Source organism: Kogia breviceps, chromosome 15 (genome assembly GCF_026419965.1).
Source record: "Kogia breviceps isolate mKogBre1 chromosome 15, mKogBre1 haplotype 1, whole genome shotgun sequence".
In the NCBI taxonomy this organism is placed as follows: domain Eukaryota; kingdom Metazoa; phylum Chordata; class Mammalia; order Artiodactyla; family Physeteridae; genus Kogia; species Kogia breviceps.
This window is the reverse complement of record NC_081324.1, coordinates 53491980-53506475: the sequence shown is the minus strand read 5'-3', so window position 1 is coordinate 53506475 and position 14496 is coordinate 53491980. Positions and strand designations below refer to the sequence as shown.

The window sequence follows — 14496 nt, the reverse complement described above, 5'->3', positions numbered from 1 at the left end:
ACCTGTGAGGGTCTATGGGGACTTCAACTATAAAGTAATGGTTCTTTCTGCAGCTGGGTATTTAAACCTGAGATATTTTAAACCAGAAAAACGAACACTCCTAGATTATTCTGCTTTTGCCCCCTCATTTCAGTTCCTTAAAGCAGGACCAAGCGAGGGGCTCCAACCAACCTTGACAGGTCCCACAAAGTTTTGAGGAATGCAAAAAAGAGGGTCAGCCCTGACCCCCTGGGCACTATGCCCGCCCATGAGTGGGTGAGAACCTCATGCCACCCCCTGAAAGCAGACCTCACTGCTTGGGAATGCCACCACGCAGGATGGACAGCCACCAGACACAGGTGCCATGTGCTGTCACCTGCTTTGTAACCCTGTGTGTGGAGCACTGCTTCCCTATTCATTCTTCAAGGTCCACTGTCCTCTCCCATGGGGCAGGTTTTTCATCTGTAGCCTGTTCTTTATAGATTATACACAGTACATATTATAGTCAACAACTTGGTATCTATGGCCATTGAAACAAGGCCCTCTCTTACCAGTTCCTTTGTGTCTCCAGCACTGGACACAGGGCCTGCTCATCTCAGCTGTTCATTAACCAATGGCTGAAATAAGGCAGAAGTTAGGTCACTTGCCCCAAGTCACAAAACTAGACAGTGGCTGACACCTAATTTGAACAGATTGGTCTGATCCTAAAACCTGTGCTCTTCTAAATCATTTGTAGCTGGAAGGGACCTCATTTGGTGACTTTAATCTGTTCATCTTTTGGCTAGAGGCACCCAAGTAATCCCAGATACGTCTAAGTCTAAATTGATGCCTTTGGGATCACAAAACCTTAAGTTAAAAGATACTTCACAGTTCATTTCATCCAAGCCCCCACACTGCTTTATCTCTTACGGAGAAGAACCCGAAGTCCAGAGGCCGAGGGACTTACATAGAAATACATGGTATCAGCCAAGCCTTGGCAGAGTCCATCGTTTCTTAGTGGTGCTCGCCCCTTTGCCCTAACAGCACCACATGAACTATCTAACTGAAGGCATTGTTACCCCAACCCAATTCCTTCCTCCCAGGATATGTGACTACGTCGACCACCTGCACGAGCACTTCAAGTACCCGGTGATAATCAAGAAGGCTTCCTACATGCCTCCTAAGGTGAGTTTGGCCAGGGAGGGCCCCCTTGAGGAGGCACTGCCAGCCCTGCCCTACTCTTCTCAGGAGCTAGACCCCAGAGCACAAAGCTTTGTCTCCTTCAAGTCTGTTTTCAATATCTAGAAACAAATGGCTCTTTAGTCAAATTCCCCAGGCCTGAGGGTCAGAATGCCCCTGACAAGGCTTCTCTCATGCCAGCCTTTCCTCACCAGCTGGACCTGTAAACATGCACTCCTTGGGCCCTTCCTTCCCAAAACAAAACAAAACTAAAAAAATAAACCCGGCACCATCTAGCAAGTTAGTGAAAGGTTTTGACTGCAGTTGTGTTATCTGCGCCATTTATCCTTCTGTTCAAGAGAGCGGGGCTCATTTTCACCAACCCAGGTTGAACTATCAAAGGAAGTGTGAATAGTTAACTCTCCTGAGAAGCAGCCGATAAAGTGCGTCCCTCTCCCCCATTTCAAACAACCTGCAAACTTATTTTTAAAATATTAATTCAGTTGCCTCTGGCTTAGATTTAAAAGCATTTCTAGGAACAGCAGAAATAAGTAAAATAAATGACTTTTGTTCTAGGTGGTTATTAACATGATTCTATTTTTTGTCTTTGATAGGATGCTGGTTATTCAACAGAAATGAAGGAGGAATCTGTAAAGAAACACCAGTATCCAGGTGGTGAAGTTTGGGAGAAGCTCCTTGCTGCTCAAGGGAATTAGAGCTGAATGCTTAACAGCTTTTGCTTTAAGTGAAAAGGCTTAAAATTTCTTGGGTATGGTTTTACAAAAATAGAAAAAAACCATCAGAACAAGTTCAGCTGAAAGTCATACTAACCTCAGGCATCAGCTTAGTCATCATTACTTGATTCTTTTAGCAAAAAACACATTCTCCTATGTAATCTTTAAACCAAAGTAGATCCAGCCGTCTCAAAGTCCAGGAGGATGTTAAATCTTAAAATTTCTATCACATGCTGGTACCTAAACATTAAATTGTACTTTGAAAATAAGCAGCATGTTGGTATAATTCCTTAATCTTTTTAAAAACACACTTGTCATAAATTAGCATAATAAAACAGTCCTGCAGCACTATGGGGTATCTGATATGCAGCAAAGGTAAAAACATTTCACTGATCAGCCCTGAGGTGGTTTAGCATTTCTCTTGCTCAGTCTAAGCACGTTATTAGAGAATTCACACCATGCTGAAGCTAATGAGGGTAAAGTGATATTTCACAGACTATAACCCTTAAAGCCTTTATCCCAAATAATCATTGTATTTTAATGATAAAATGCAGCTAGAATTAGATGAATCATAGAAAAATAGGGTGAAATATAGCTTAGTCAGCATTTCTAAAATATACCTAAGCAACATCCAAATGAGAACACAGCATAGGTATGTTTGTTTAGGAGGGTTCAGTTAAATCTGTTTTAGGCAGGAACTGAGCAGATAAATGGCAACATGGAATTAAAAAAAAAAAACATGAATGCAGAACATTACAGCAAGATATAAAACAAATATAACTTTCTCTGTTCATAACCACACTAGGCATTATCACGACTGACGGTGTTATCCAGCTGGCTCCAATCTGGGGCGATAGTTATACATAATTCTTGAAATTCACTGACCATTTTCATAAAAACATTATGAAGTTTGAATTAAGAGTATATAAATTTTCTCTTTCCTGTCTTTATTCACAATCTCTACGTGGACATGCATCCTCAGTGAATTATCCTAACTCCAGGTCTTTTATTACTAAGAGAACCAGCACAGTTCTATTTGCCAGTGGCAACATCCTTAAAAGTTAATGAATAATAACTGATAGATCACCAACAGGTTTTGACCTAGTTCCTTCTCCTTTAGAGCAAAATGAACTTTCACCTACGTGTAAATATCCTTCAAACAACTCCTTCAAAAGCACTCTAAACAGCCATTGCCATTTTAATAGTCGGGTGAGGATTGTAGCCTTCAATCTGAAAGTCTTCAGCCTTGAAGTCATCAATTTTCTCAACTTTTCGAAGGATTTTGAGCTTGGGGAAAGGCCTTGGTTCTCGCTGAAGCTAAAAAGAACACAAGACCATTATTTTGCCAGATCCATACAGCCTGCTTTAATTTTGCTCCCTGTGTCCCTTCATGAAACAAATAACAGTATTTTACCAATAAAGTATCAGTATTATTTTGCAGGGGTAGAATACTACAGATACCTTGTCCCTGGTTATTCAATGCTGCTGACCAGTTCTCTCGCCCATGTGGAGAGTGAAGGATGTTCAGTAGAATCACATGGTGTCAGGAGCCTTGGTGGCTCACCAGGTTTAAGTTCTTATAATCGACTGCTCTTGGGAAATTTGTTAAAGACAGGGCCTAGTCTTTTACTTTAATAAAAAGTAGCTACAGAATGGTTACTTGAGTCCCTTGAACCCTAGCCCAACTGTCCCTGGCAGAAAGGGCAAGGAAGAGGACATGTGTTGACAACTAACAGGGATGCAAGCCAGGACTCCTGGGATGAACAGAGAGCAGCAATGAGGACATGGACACAGGTCATGACCACACAGTATTCCGTCCAGCATGACTGGAGCAGACTGCCAGAGAGGAGCATCTGGATGAGCCCTGGGTCACCCTCTAATCACAGCAGCCAAGCTCCTCAAAGACTTGCCAAACCGAGACCTAATCCAGAAGGGGCTAAAGGTTTTTGGTTTGAATTTTTTTCCTTGAGGTTCATTAAGCACACTCATATTTTTATTCCCATTTTAAATCATCCTTTGTTGGAAATACATAAGACATGACACCATAAAATGCCTAGAAGAGAACATAGGTAAAATATTCTGACATAAATTGTATCAATGTTTTCTTAGGTCAGTCTCCCAAAGCAATGGAAATAAAAACAAACAAATGGGACCTAAACTAACTACAAGCTTTTGCATAGCAAAGGAAACCATAAACAAAACCAAAAGACAACCCACAGAATGGGAGAAAATATCTGCAAACAATGCAACAAACAATGGCTTAATTTCCAAATATCCAAACAGCTCATACAACAACAAAAAAACAACCCAATCGAAAAATGGGGGGAAGACCTAAAGAGACATTTCTCCACAGAAGAAACACAGATAGCCAATAGGCACATGAAAAGATGCTCAACATCTCTGATTATTACAGAAATGCAAATCAAAACTACAATGAAGTATTACCTCAGACCAGTTAGAATGGCCATCATTAAAAAGTCTACAAATAAATGCTGGAGAGGGTGTGGAGAAAAGGGAAACCTCCTACACTGTTGGTGGGAATGTAAGTTGGTGCAGCCACTGTGGAAAATATGGAGGTTCCTCAGAAAATGTAAAATAATTTTACCATATAATCCAGTAATCCCACTCCTGGGCATATATCCAGACAAAACTAATTCAAGGATACATGCACCTCTATGTTCACAACAGCACTATTCATTATAGCCAAGACATGGAAACAAACTAAATGTCCATGGACAGATGAATGGATAAAGATGTGGTACATATATACAATGGACTACTACTCATCCATAAAAAAGAATAAAATAATGCCACTTGCAGCAACATGGATGGAACTGGAGATTATCATACTAAGTGAAGTCAGAAAGGGAAAGGCAAATACCATGAGATATCACTCATATGTGAAATCTAAAATATGACAGAAATGAACCTATCTATGAAACAAACACAAACAGAGAATAGACTGGTGGTTGCCAAGGTGGGGAAGGGGTGGGAGTTCAGGATTAGCAGATGCTAACAAGTATATATAAATGGATAAACAAGGTCCTACTGTATAGTACAGAGAACTATATTCAATATCCTGTGAAACCATAATGGAAAAGAATATGAAAAAAATGTATATACATGTATAACTGAGTCTGCTGTACAACAGTAATATATAACAGTAATTAATACAACACTGTAAATCAACTATACTTCAATTAAAAAAACAACAAAAAACATCCAAAAAACAAATCCTTTGTTGGCTGCTGTAACTTATGGAAGTGAACACAGACTTTTGAAAGTTCAGACCTAAGTACTGTATGTTAGCATAAAACTAAGGGAAAATATCTGCATTTAAACACTCTTCCAAGTAAAAGAATGAATTAAAATGCCACCTCTGGGAAGGTCCTAAACCTTCTGGTCCAAAGATGGCTCCTCCTCTCTGGTACTGGTACTTAATACCTCACAGCACGTGTCATGTAAAGTGTCTGTGGCCACTGAGGCCTATCTGCCTTGTCCCTGCCTGCCCACCACCACCTGCAAATCTGGAAGCAGGTCCTCTTATCTCTGTCAGAGCACTGAGGAGAACACCTATTACAGGAGGGATGTTTTCCATATCAACCTTTTATCAAGAGAAGGTACCAAACCCCAAAGTGTGACAGATACATTTCTTACCTGAATTTTCAGTGGCTCAATGTGATTCAGGTAAATGTGTGCATCTCCCAAAGTGTGTACAAAGTCACCCGGCTAAACCCCATGGGAGAAAGCAGAACAGTAAATGCTTTAGTTTGAATTCCTTTAAAACACATCATATAAAAACACATGATACTGAGTGTGCAGACATCCCAAAGCTTTTCACAAGGAATTTAACCAGCGTCAATTTTGAGAAAAATTGATTCATCAAAGTTATAATAAATAACCTATACAATCCCATTAGTTTATACGGAGATGAAATTCTCTGCAATTAGTTCTTCCATGTTACAGGATCTAAGAGCTCAGTGCTTGGGACTTCCCTGGTGGCACAGTGGTTAAGAATCCACCTGCCAATGCAGGGGACACGGGTTTGAGCCCTGGTCTGGGAAGATCCCACATGCTGCGGAGCAATAAGCCCATGTGCCACAACTACTGAGCCTGCACTCTAGAGCCCGTGAGCCACAACTACTGAGCCCACGTGCCACAACTACTGAAGCCCATGCGCCTAGAGCCCGTACTCCACAAAAGAGAAGCCACTGCAATGAGAAGCCTGCGCACCGCAACGAAGAGTAGCCCCCGCTTGCCGCAACGAGAGAAAGCCCGCACAGAGCAACGAGGACCCAATGCAGCCAAAAATAAATAAATTAATTTTTAAAAAATCATTAAAAATAAGAGCTCAGTGCTTTAGGCTGGCAACAGCCGTTCCTCCCTGAGAGGAGCCCACCTTCAGGCCCGTGATGTGTGCAATCATGTAGGTGAGCAGGGCATAGCTGGCGATGTTGAAGGGCACACCCAGGCCCATGTCTCCTGACCTCTGGTACAGCTGGCAGGACAGCTCACCGTTCACCACGTAGAACTGGCAAAGGGCGTGGCACGGGGGTAGGGCCATGAGAGGGAGATCTGAGGAGCCGGCAGAGGAAAGTCAGGAGGGGCAGTGGTTTTAAAGAACACAACTCTAGGCAAAACGAAACAACCAACTCATACAGCGGAGATGGTGAGAAAGAGCCACTGAACCAGCGACCCCCATGACCCATACAGACCGTTTCAACCCCAGGGATGGCATAAGGTCAATGACAGAGACCTGTCCACCAACGTGAGACTTCTGTGGATGCACGCTGACAACTGAAGCCATGCTCTCCTATCCGAGCTGAAATGAATTAGAATTACTTGTGCTACCACCATGGCATCAAACCACAAGTATAGGAGGAATGAATTCATTTGCAGCAGCCACAGGATATTGGCCACTCAGGCACACCCTCCCGTATTCAAAATCTCTATCATAAATGCAAATATTCCACTCTGGGTATTTAGTACACCTTGGTAGAGTTTAGTGTTACAATATAATTGTTTAAAATGTTCATAATAGTGAGGGGGGAGGTGATCTTAAATTCCATCTGCCCCAATTTAAAATGTTAAAATTTTCATGTGTATTTTTATAGGCAATTTAAAGCCCATAAAATACAAATTTCATCTGGGCCCAACCTCACCCTCTGAAGGTGAAAATGGGACCGCGTGCAACATGGCCAGCATCACAGGGGCAGCCGGGCAGCCTGAAGCAGTTCCCAGGACCACCTCCCGCCCTCTGCCTCTGCAGGAGGTAGTTAAGACATGGCAGGGTGACTGGGATGCAATCAACCTTTTGGATTCCAAGCACATAGGATGATTCTTCTGTCATCAGGGTTGGTTTTGATTGTGTCGATCACTTTTTGCAGTTGATCTACTCCTTGATCTGAATAATCTGAATTGGCAAAAAGAGAGAACACCTCACACGTGAATCACAGCATCCCATGAGAGGGTCTCAGAGGTCATCGACCACACTGTCCTCCCACAGCCTCCCCTGGCCCACAGTTACACGATAGCCAATGAACAATACAAATGTCTCATATTTCGTCGGGTTATATTGAGTCTTGGCTCCTAGGTCTGTCCTCTGGGACCATAACAATGTCTATTTCTTACCTAATTAAGAGTCCTTTAAATACTTGGCCATGGTGCCCCCTCCTCCCCCTTCTCCTATCGCTAACCTTCTTCAGTCTCAACAATCTGTTTCTTCCAGTGGTCCCCACAGAACGTAGTCTCTATACCATCAACCAATCTTTTCACACTCCACTGCCAGGCACGGGGCTGGATCTTCACTAATTTACCCTACCATACACGGTCCAACTAACTGAGGACGAGAATTCCTTTTTGTCATCTAGACACTATCCTTCCAACACTCCCACCTAAAATTACAATTTAACAGCCAAATACCTACTGACTGTAAATATCAGGAGACTTCTAATTATTATACCACCTTATACTTTTGTCCCATTTCTGGGCTCTGGACTTTAAGTCCCTGCCTCCTTCTGAAATGAACTGGAGGCTGAGATGTACAGAGCTTCACACCCCTCTGGTTAAACTTCCACTTATTGGAGTCACACTATGCTCAAGTCCAGTAGTTCTAAATTTGGGGAAGAAAGTCCTGTCACCATCACAGTTCCAGAAAAGTAATATCAAAGATTTAAAAAAAGATGAACCGTGAAGGAACAGTTCTGTATCTTGATTGTGGTGGTGGTTACATAAATCTACAGGTGCTAAACTTGCACTCAAATTTATAAAGCTGGAGAAATCTGGTAAGTGCTGTGGGTTTTACAAATGTTAATTTATGTGAGAGGTTACACTTTTCTGGGCAATTTCCTGTGAACCTATAATTATTTCAGGGTAAAAATTAAAAACAAAACAAAACAAAACCTCTTGTACTGAAATCCAACAGCTAAGTGTTCATACAACTCTACACTAAGGCCATATCAGGTCCCTCAAGGAAGAATAAATAATTGAACACGAGGCAGGATTTAAGGCACAATTAAGCCAGGGGTGTAAGCCTCACATCCTGAGGATGTCCTAGGACGGAGGCTACATTCTAACAACAGAAAGACCATTCACCTGCAGAGAAATTGGCCTACAGAGCATTCTTTTTGGTGTGTGGCAAAATTTATAGAACATTAAGTTAACTATTTTAACCATTTTAAAGTGTGCAGTCGGTGGCGTTAAGTACATTCCCAATGTTGTGCAACCATCAACACTACCCATTCTGGATCTTCTTCATTTTCCCAAACTGAAATTCTGTACCCATTAAACAACTCCCCATCCACTTTTGGTCTCTGTGAATTTGCCTATTTCAGGTTGGCATGGCATTTTGAACTTACCAAAGTTGCCAACATTCCAAAGACTTAGGCTTTTATTGAAGAACCCGACAACATCAGGCCCAAATCCCCCCAGCTGGCTAGAGCTGAGGTGTGACTGTCCCCTTTAGATGGCACATGCTTTCCAGGTAACTGTTTTTTGCTCAGCCAGCAAACTGTTACTTCCTGTGTGTATGCACATGCATGGCATGTGCACACGTGTACACACCCCCACCCCCACCCCGAGGTACGCATTTGCTTTTGCAACCCCTGACCTAGGGATGGGGGGACAGGAAGGGTCAAAGGACCTGGACTGAATTCTGTGACACTCAGCAAGTGCAGCCACCAAGTGACAGAGGAGGGTAGGCGTCCAGGGGTGAGATGTTTCACCTTCCTCCATCCCACCAGGACGGGGAAGAGAAGGTGACCAGAGACCGGTCCCCAGTACCACTACAGTATGCTGGGCAGCTCAGTCTTTAAAAGGGGAGATCAAGGCCGCCACAGCGCAATCCCTGGGACTCTTGTCCCCCAGATGAACTTCCAACCCTACGCCCAACACAGTGACCAACCACCAACCAGGTCACTATCTGCTGATGAACAAGGTATGGAAGATGCTAAGACCCAGCAAGTGCTAACCACCCTGCTAGGATCTGATCTGATCCTCCACCTGAATCTGAAGCAGCCCCTCACAAGGTCCAAGTTATACATCCACTTCCCCATCACCAGCTTCCTATCCCCCAGGCTTCACCTGCAACAATGGAACAAACTCAGGCTGTGAGAGGCACTCAGGAAATCTGAGGCCCCACTCCGTCTCCTCACCTGAATCCATATCTTTGTATTCGGCCCCAAAATGCCTCCACTGAAAGCCATAAACTGGGCCTAAATCCCCTTCTGCTCTGGAGAATCCCAGGCTGTCCAAGAAGTCTCGGGACCCATTGGCATCCCAGATTTTCACTCCCTTGGAAGACAGCTCCTTAGCGTTTGTGGATCCCTGCAAGAGATGGGAGAGAGCAGCATCCAGTGAATTCTGTGCCATCAGAGTCAATCCCCCAAAAGCCTCCCTCAAAGTGGGCCTGTGCTGCTGACAGACGGGATAGCACCTGACACGTCCCATCATTAAGCAGGCTGGTCCCAGTCCAAACTTTCTGAGGGCCCCCAGGATGGGCCAATCCTTCTTTGCAATCATGATCTCAAATCTTTTTTCCTATTCCCCTCAACTAAAATTCGAAACACCTCCAAGTCCTTTAATTACTTCCATCTCATCTAACAGTTCTGTGTTTCTTAACTAAATGTGTTCTGTGTCTAAGTGTGATGCCCCAGGATGAATCTAATGCCTCATGTGCAATCTGTTTGGTGTATCTTAGACCTGGTATATCAGATATTTCCACCTATTGGCCTAATCAGTCTTAGCTTTTCTGGCAAATATGTCAGTCATACATCTTACAAGTGCCACTATCAAGTCATGTTTACCCCCCAGTCTATACTTGCAAAGTTAAGGTGTGGGTTTTGGGGTTTGTTTGTTTTTTTTTTTTTTTGGTGCCAAATACAAGCTTTATTTTCCTCTTATATAGATTTTACCTCATTAGATTTGGCCCATGTCATCCTAACCTGTATCCTGATGGTGCATCCAGGTCAAGGACAGACCCACTGGCCTCTGGGTATGATACACTGTAAGGTTCCAAGCAAGGCTATGAGGCCACACACGCGTGGGCCCCATGCCTGCCCTCTCCTCCTCCCTTCTCTGACCAGCTTCCTGACCCCTCTAGTCTCACCATCTGCACCCAAAAAACAGCACAGCAGTAGTAACCACCACCCATATTACCGTGAGTAGAAAATACAAGCAAAACGCTTGGCACTCAACCCAATATTAATTATTGCATAGACCATACATACATCTCCATATTGCCCAAAAATCCCAGCTGAAGTGCAGGTAAACTCTGACCCCTGTATTTTTTTTTTTTTTTTTTTTTTTGCACTGCACAGCACGTGGAACTTCCTCGACCAGGGGTCAAACCCGTGCCCCCTGCAGTGGAAGCATGGAGTCTTAACCACTGGACCACCAGGGAAGTCGATAACTCCTGTATTTTTGAGTCACCCATGGAGTGATGATCAGAGGTGAGTCTGATGTGTTCCTGACAAGGATTTATTAGAATCCTGCACTCAAGCTTTAAAACAAGCAAATACATTTTATTTCTGAGCATCTCAGTTCCTCCCTGTCACTGAGTTTGTACTAATTTTTTTCACTTCCAACAACTCATTTCTCAACCTTTCGCATGTGGCTTCAAAAGTCTCCCTTCCCATCCATTCAGACTGGGCTCTAGCTGCTTTACAAATGTCCTCTTCTGAGATTTGCACTGATGTATTTGGAAGTAGAAGCTCACTGTCAGTTGAGATAGGCCAATGCAGAAGAAAATACCCCGAGAATACAGAACTAAGGGAGACTGGATTGAATCCAAATCTAAACCTTTTCTAAAAGGTGTTAAGAGGTCTTGGGCCTGCTTTGGCCCAAGGCAATACAAGCCACATAAGTGCCCTGTAGAAGGGATCCCAACCTTTAGCCCAGCCCAGAACAGAGCCCATTTCCTCAGGTAGCCTGTGACCAGCGCTGGCCAGAATATCACTGGTCTGAAGCAGGAGATGGAGCGAGGCAAAGCCGAGGTGTGGCTGCTGCCCATCATCACGACACTCTAGCTTGTTACTCAAGAGACCCTTCCAGCCTATCCCAACACGAGAGCACAGCTGGGATCTATATTCAGTGATCACTCCATGTTGAGTGCCTACTGTGTGGCAGGCTGTGTCTCAGGGGATGCAACAGCAGACAAGAGAAATTCTCTGCCTTCATGGAGCTTCTAATACTTTTCTAAATTAAAAAAATATATTTATTTTAAAATATATTTTCATTTAAAAAATTTTATTTGATTGTCTGCCTTCACCCTTGAAAGGGGAGGGCAGACCTTATACATAAGATATGTCTCTGCAGAGAAAACAAAGGACGGGTGGGAGGAAAGGGTGGGGAGGTAATCACAGTTTTAGATCCGAGGCAGGGAACGCTCACGGAGCAGAGACTTGAGGGTGAGGGAGCGAGTCATGCTACATGGAGCAGAAGGTTCCAGGGAGCAGGACCAGCGGGTGCCTGGGCCCTAGGGGGGAATGTCCGGTGTGCTGGAAGATTAGCCAGGAGGCCGGGGAGAAGCAGAGTGAGGACTCTGGCTGAGGCAGAGCTGAGACAGGACTGTAAGAACCTCGGCTCCTACTGAGTGAAATGGGAGCCACTGAGGGCTTTAGGCCGAGGACTGACATGATGTGACTTTTAAGAGGATCTTGCTGATGCTGTACTGAGAACACATGATTGATTTCCAATAGCAGCAACTTATTTACCTTGATAAACCACAGCAACTCCTCCAAAACACCCTTCCAGAAAACACGTTTGGTTGTCAGCAGAGGAAATTCATCTGGAAAACAAAGTTTATCATATAATTTCAAGATGGGAAAACAGAACATGCCATCCAACTTTCTCTGTAAAAGCAAACTGCTCCAGGACATAAGGCCCTGGAGTGACCATAGAGCAGCTGGAAAACTGCAACCTCTGCCACGTGGGCACCCCCAGATCAGAGTGGAGCTCCCAAGGCTGCAGCCCCAAGTCGGTGACACAATTCAGACCGAGACCACCCTCCTGTGCCCCTTGACCACCAGACACAGGAATTCCACACAGTGATTTGGGGCAGGGAACAGGCAGGGATGCCCGTGTGCACAGGGAAAGAACTACCACCCACTACCTGGTTAGCGTGAACCCTTCATCACAGAGGTGTGAAGACAACACATAGAATGTGACCTAGGACAAAGCCTGAAGGCTCCTATTCCATGATTATCCTGCCAGGGATAACTTGCTCAAGACCAGGGGATAATAGATACTGCCCTAGCCCAAAATGAATAGTTTCTAGATAGTCGCAAAGAAAGTTAACCTCTATTTTTTTAAGTGTAATAAAAATAGTTAACTGTTTAAACACTTGATATGCATGATCTATTTGATCCTCAAAACAACCCTCCTTGAGGCTCCATTATGACCTCCCTTTTTACAGACACCAGGAGGTAATACGTAAGTTTGCGTCAAGCAATAGAGAAAACTGTAAAAGCGTCTCTCTAAATTTGGTACCTATTCAGTCGACATTATCACTTGTACAGGTGATACTCATGTAACAAGAACAGATTCTTCAAGCACCTGCTTCCATTTTGAAGATGACTTCCTCCATTTTGAGCACATGGGGACGCTGAGGATGGGAGAAGTTAAACCACTTGCCAGAGGTCTAAGCAGAGGGGTGGGAGTAGAAACGAGGTCTGTGGCTCCCCGGAGGCCACTGCGCTGGAGCTGCAGGAGGGTGGATTCCTCTGCTCAGACAAAACTTCCTAGGCTGGGCTTCCGTGGTGGCGCAGTGGTTGGGAGTCCGCCTGCCGATGCAGGGGACACGGGTTCGTGCCCCAGTCCGGGAGGATCCCACATGCCGCAGCGCGGCTGGGCCCGTGAGCCATGCCCGCTGGGCCTGCGCGTCGAGAGCCTGTGCTCCGCAACGGGAGAGGCCACAGCGGGGAGAGGCCCGCGTACCACACACACACACACACAAAAAAACAAAAACAAACTCCCTAGGCTGTCCAAGCCACATCTGCCACTGCAGCCCCGTATTTTCGTCTCTCCAGTGGGTGCGCGGCGGAGGGTTTCTCCCCCGACCTGGGTCAAACTGCTTCACCAATAGTTGGTCTCCCCACTCACAACCGCCCTCCACACCTGTTTCAACTTTCGTCCGGTGCCGACCCCCCCCCCACCCCGCCCCTCTGTCTCCTGAAAGCCCGACCCTAACAACCCCCTAGACACACTTCTTCCCAGGAGCCACCCTGTTTTAAAGACAAAGACAAAGAAATATGAACTCCTACTCGGACTCTTGCGTTCCTGTTTCAAGGTTTAAGAGGAAAGCTGGTTCGCGGGACCAGATGGCAAAACTGTCATGAACCACAAGTTCCTGCCCCTGCTTTTCGGCTAGGTCTTCCCAATGCGGCCCCGCCCACGTCATCTACGCTCCAATTTTTAAAAACTTTGCAAAGCGGAACAGCAGACGCGGAGCGAAGAAGAGGGGCAGAAAAGGGGCCCTCCAGCCAAGGCCCCGGTCAAGCCCGAGCAGATCCTCTCCCACCCTCTAATCTGGGGCAAACGCTGCAGGATCGCGCCCGCTCTGGGGAGACAGCATAACTGGGTGATTAAGAGCCAGAGGACCCGGTTTTACCTCCCAGCTCTGTCCCTCCAGTCCGTGTGACCCTACGCAAATCATCTCTCTAATCCGAGCCCCAGTTTCGGCGTCTGCAAAGTGGGGCCAAGGCCGCTTCCCCTCCTCGCGGGGCTGAGGTTGACTAAACGCCGACCGCTGGGCCCGGCCTGTCCGGAACGCTCTCCCCACAGCAGCTTCGCACGCTCCCGCCCCCGTGGCGTGTCCACCTCACCTCTCAGGCTGTAGCGCGCCTGCATGCCGAACACCGACAGGGTGCCGGTGCCCGTGCGGTCATCCTTCCGAAAGCCGCAGCGGAGGATGTGCTCGATCTGCCCCAAGTACTGCAGCTCCCCGTGCGGCGGCGGCGGCCGCGACTCGGCGCCCTGCTCCTGCGCGGCGGGCGGCGACGTCGGGCACGGCAGCTCGGAGCCGGCGACGGGCATAGCGCGGCACCTGGCGCGGCACCCGGGACAGGACTGCAGGAGGCGAGGCGGCCCACCGCTTTCAACGGTCCTCTTTTCCCGCCGCAGCTCTTGA

The 14496-nt window shown here is 45.8% G+C and overlaps 2 protein-coding genes across 2 annotated transcripts in view; one reads left to right on the top strand and one right to left on the bottom strand.

Moving 5' to 3' along the window:
• ENOSF1 (enolase superfamily member 1) overlaps positions 1-2111 on the top strand; it is a 22402-nt gene extending 20291 nt beyond the window's left edge. The window contains exons 15-16 of the mRNA XM_059039975.2: positions 1062-1143; positions 1752-2111. Of these exons, the coding sequence (XP_058895958.1) occupies positions 1062-1143; positions 1752-1853 (184 nt within the window). The 3' untranslated portion in view covers positions 1854-2111. The remainder of the gene's footprint in view (positions 1-1061; positions 1144-1751) is intronic.
• Positions 1591-14496, bottom strand: TYMS (thymidylate synthetase). The gene is made up of 7 exons (XM_059039979.2): positions 14192-14496; positions 12083-12156; positions 9524-9695; positions 7183-7284; positions 6271-6446; positions 5529-5600; positions 1591-3188 (listed from the first exon to the last, which is right to left on the bottom strand). The coding sequence occupies exons 1-7, from the start codon at positions 14400-14402 to the stop codon at positions 3051-3053; spliced, it is 945 nt and encodes a 314-aa protein (XP_058895962.1). The 5' UTR covers positions 14403-14496; the 3' UTR covers positions 1591-3050.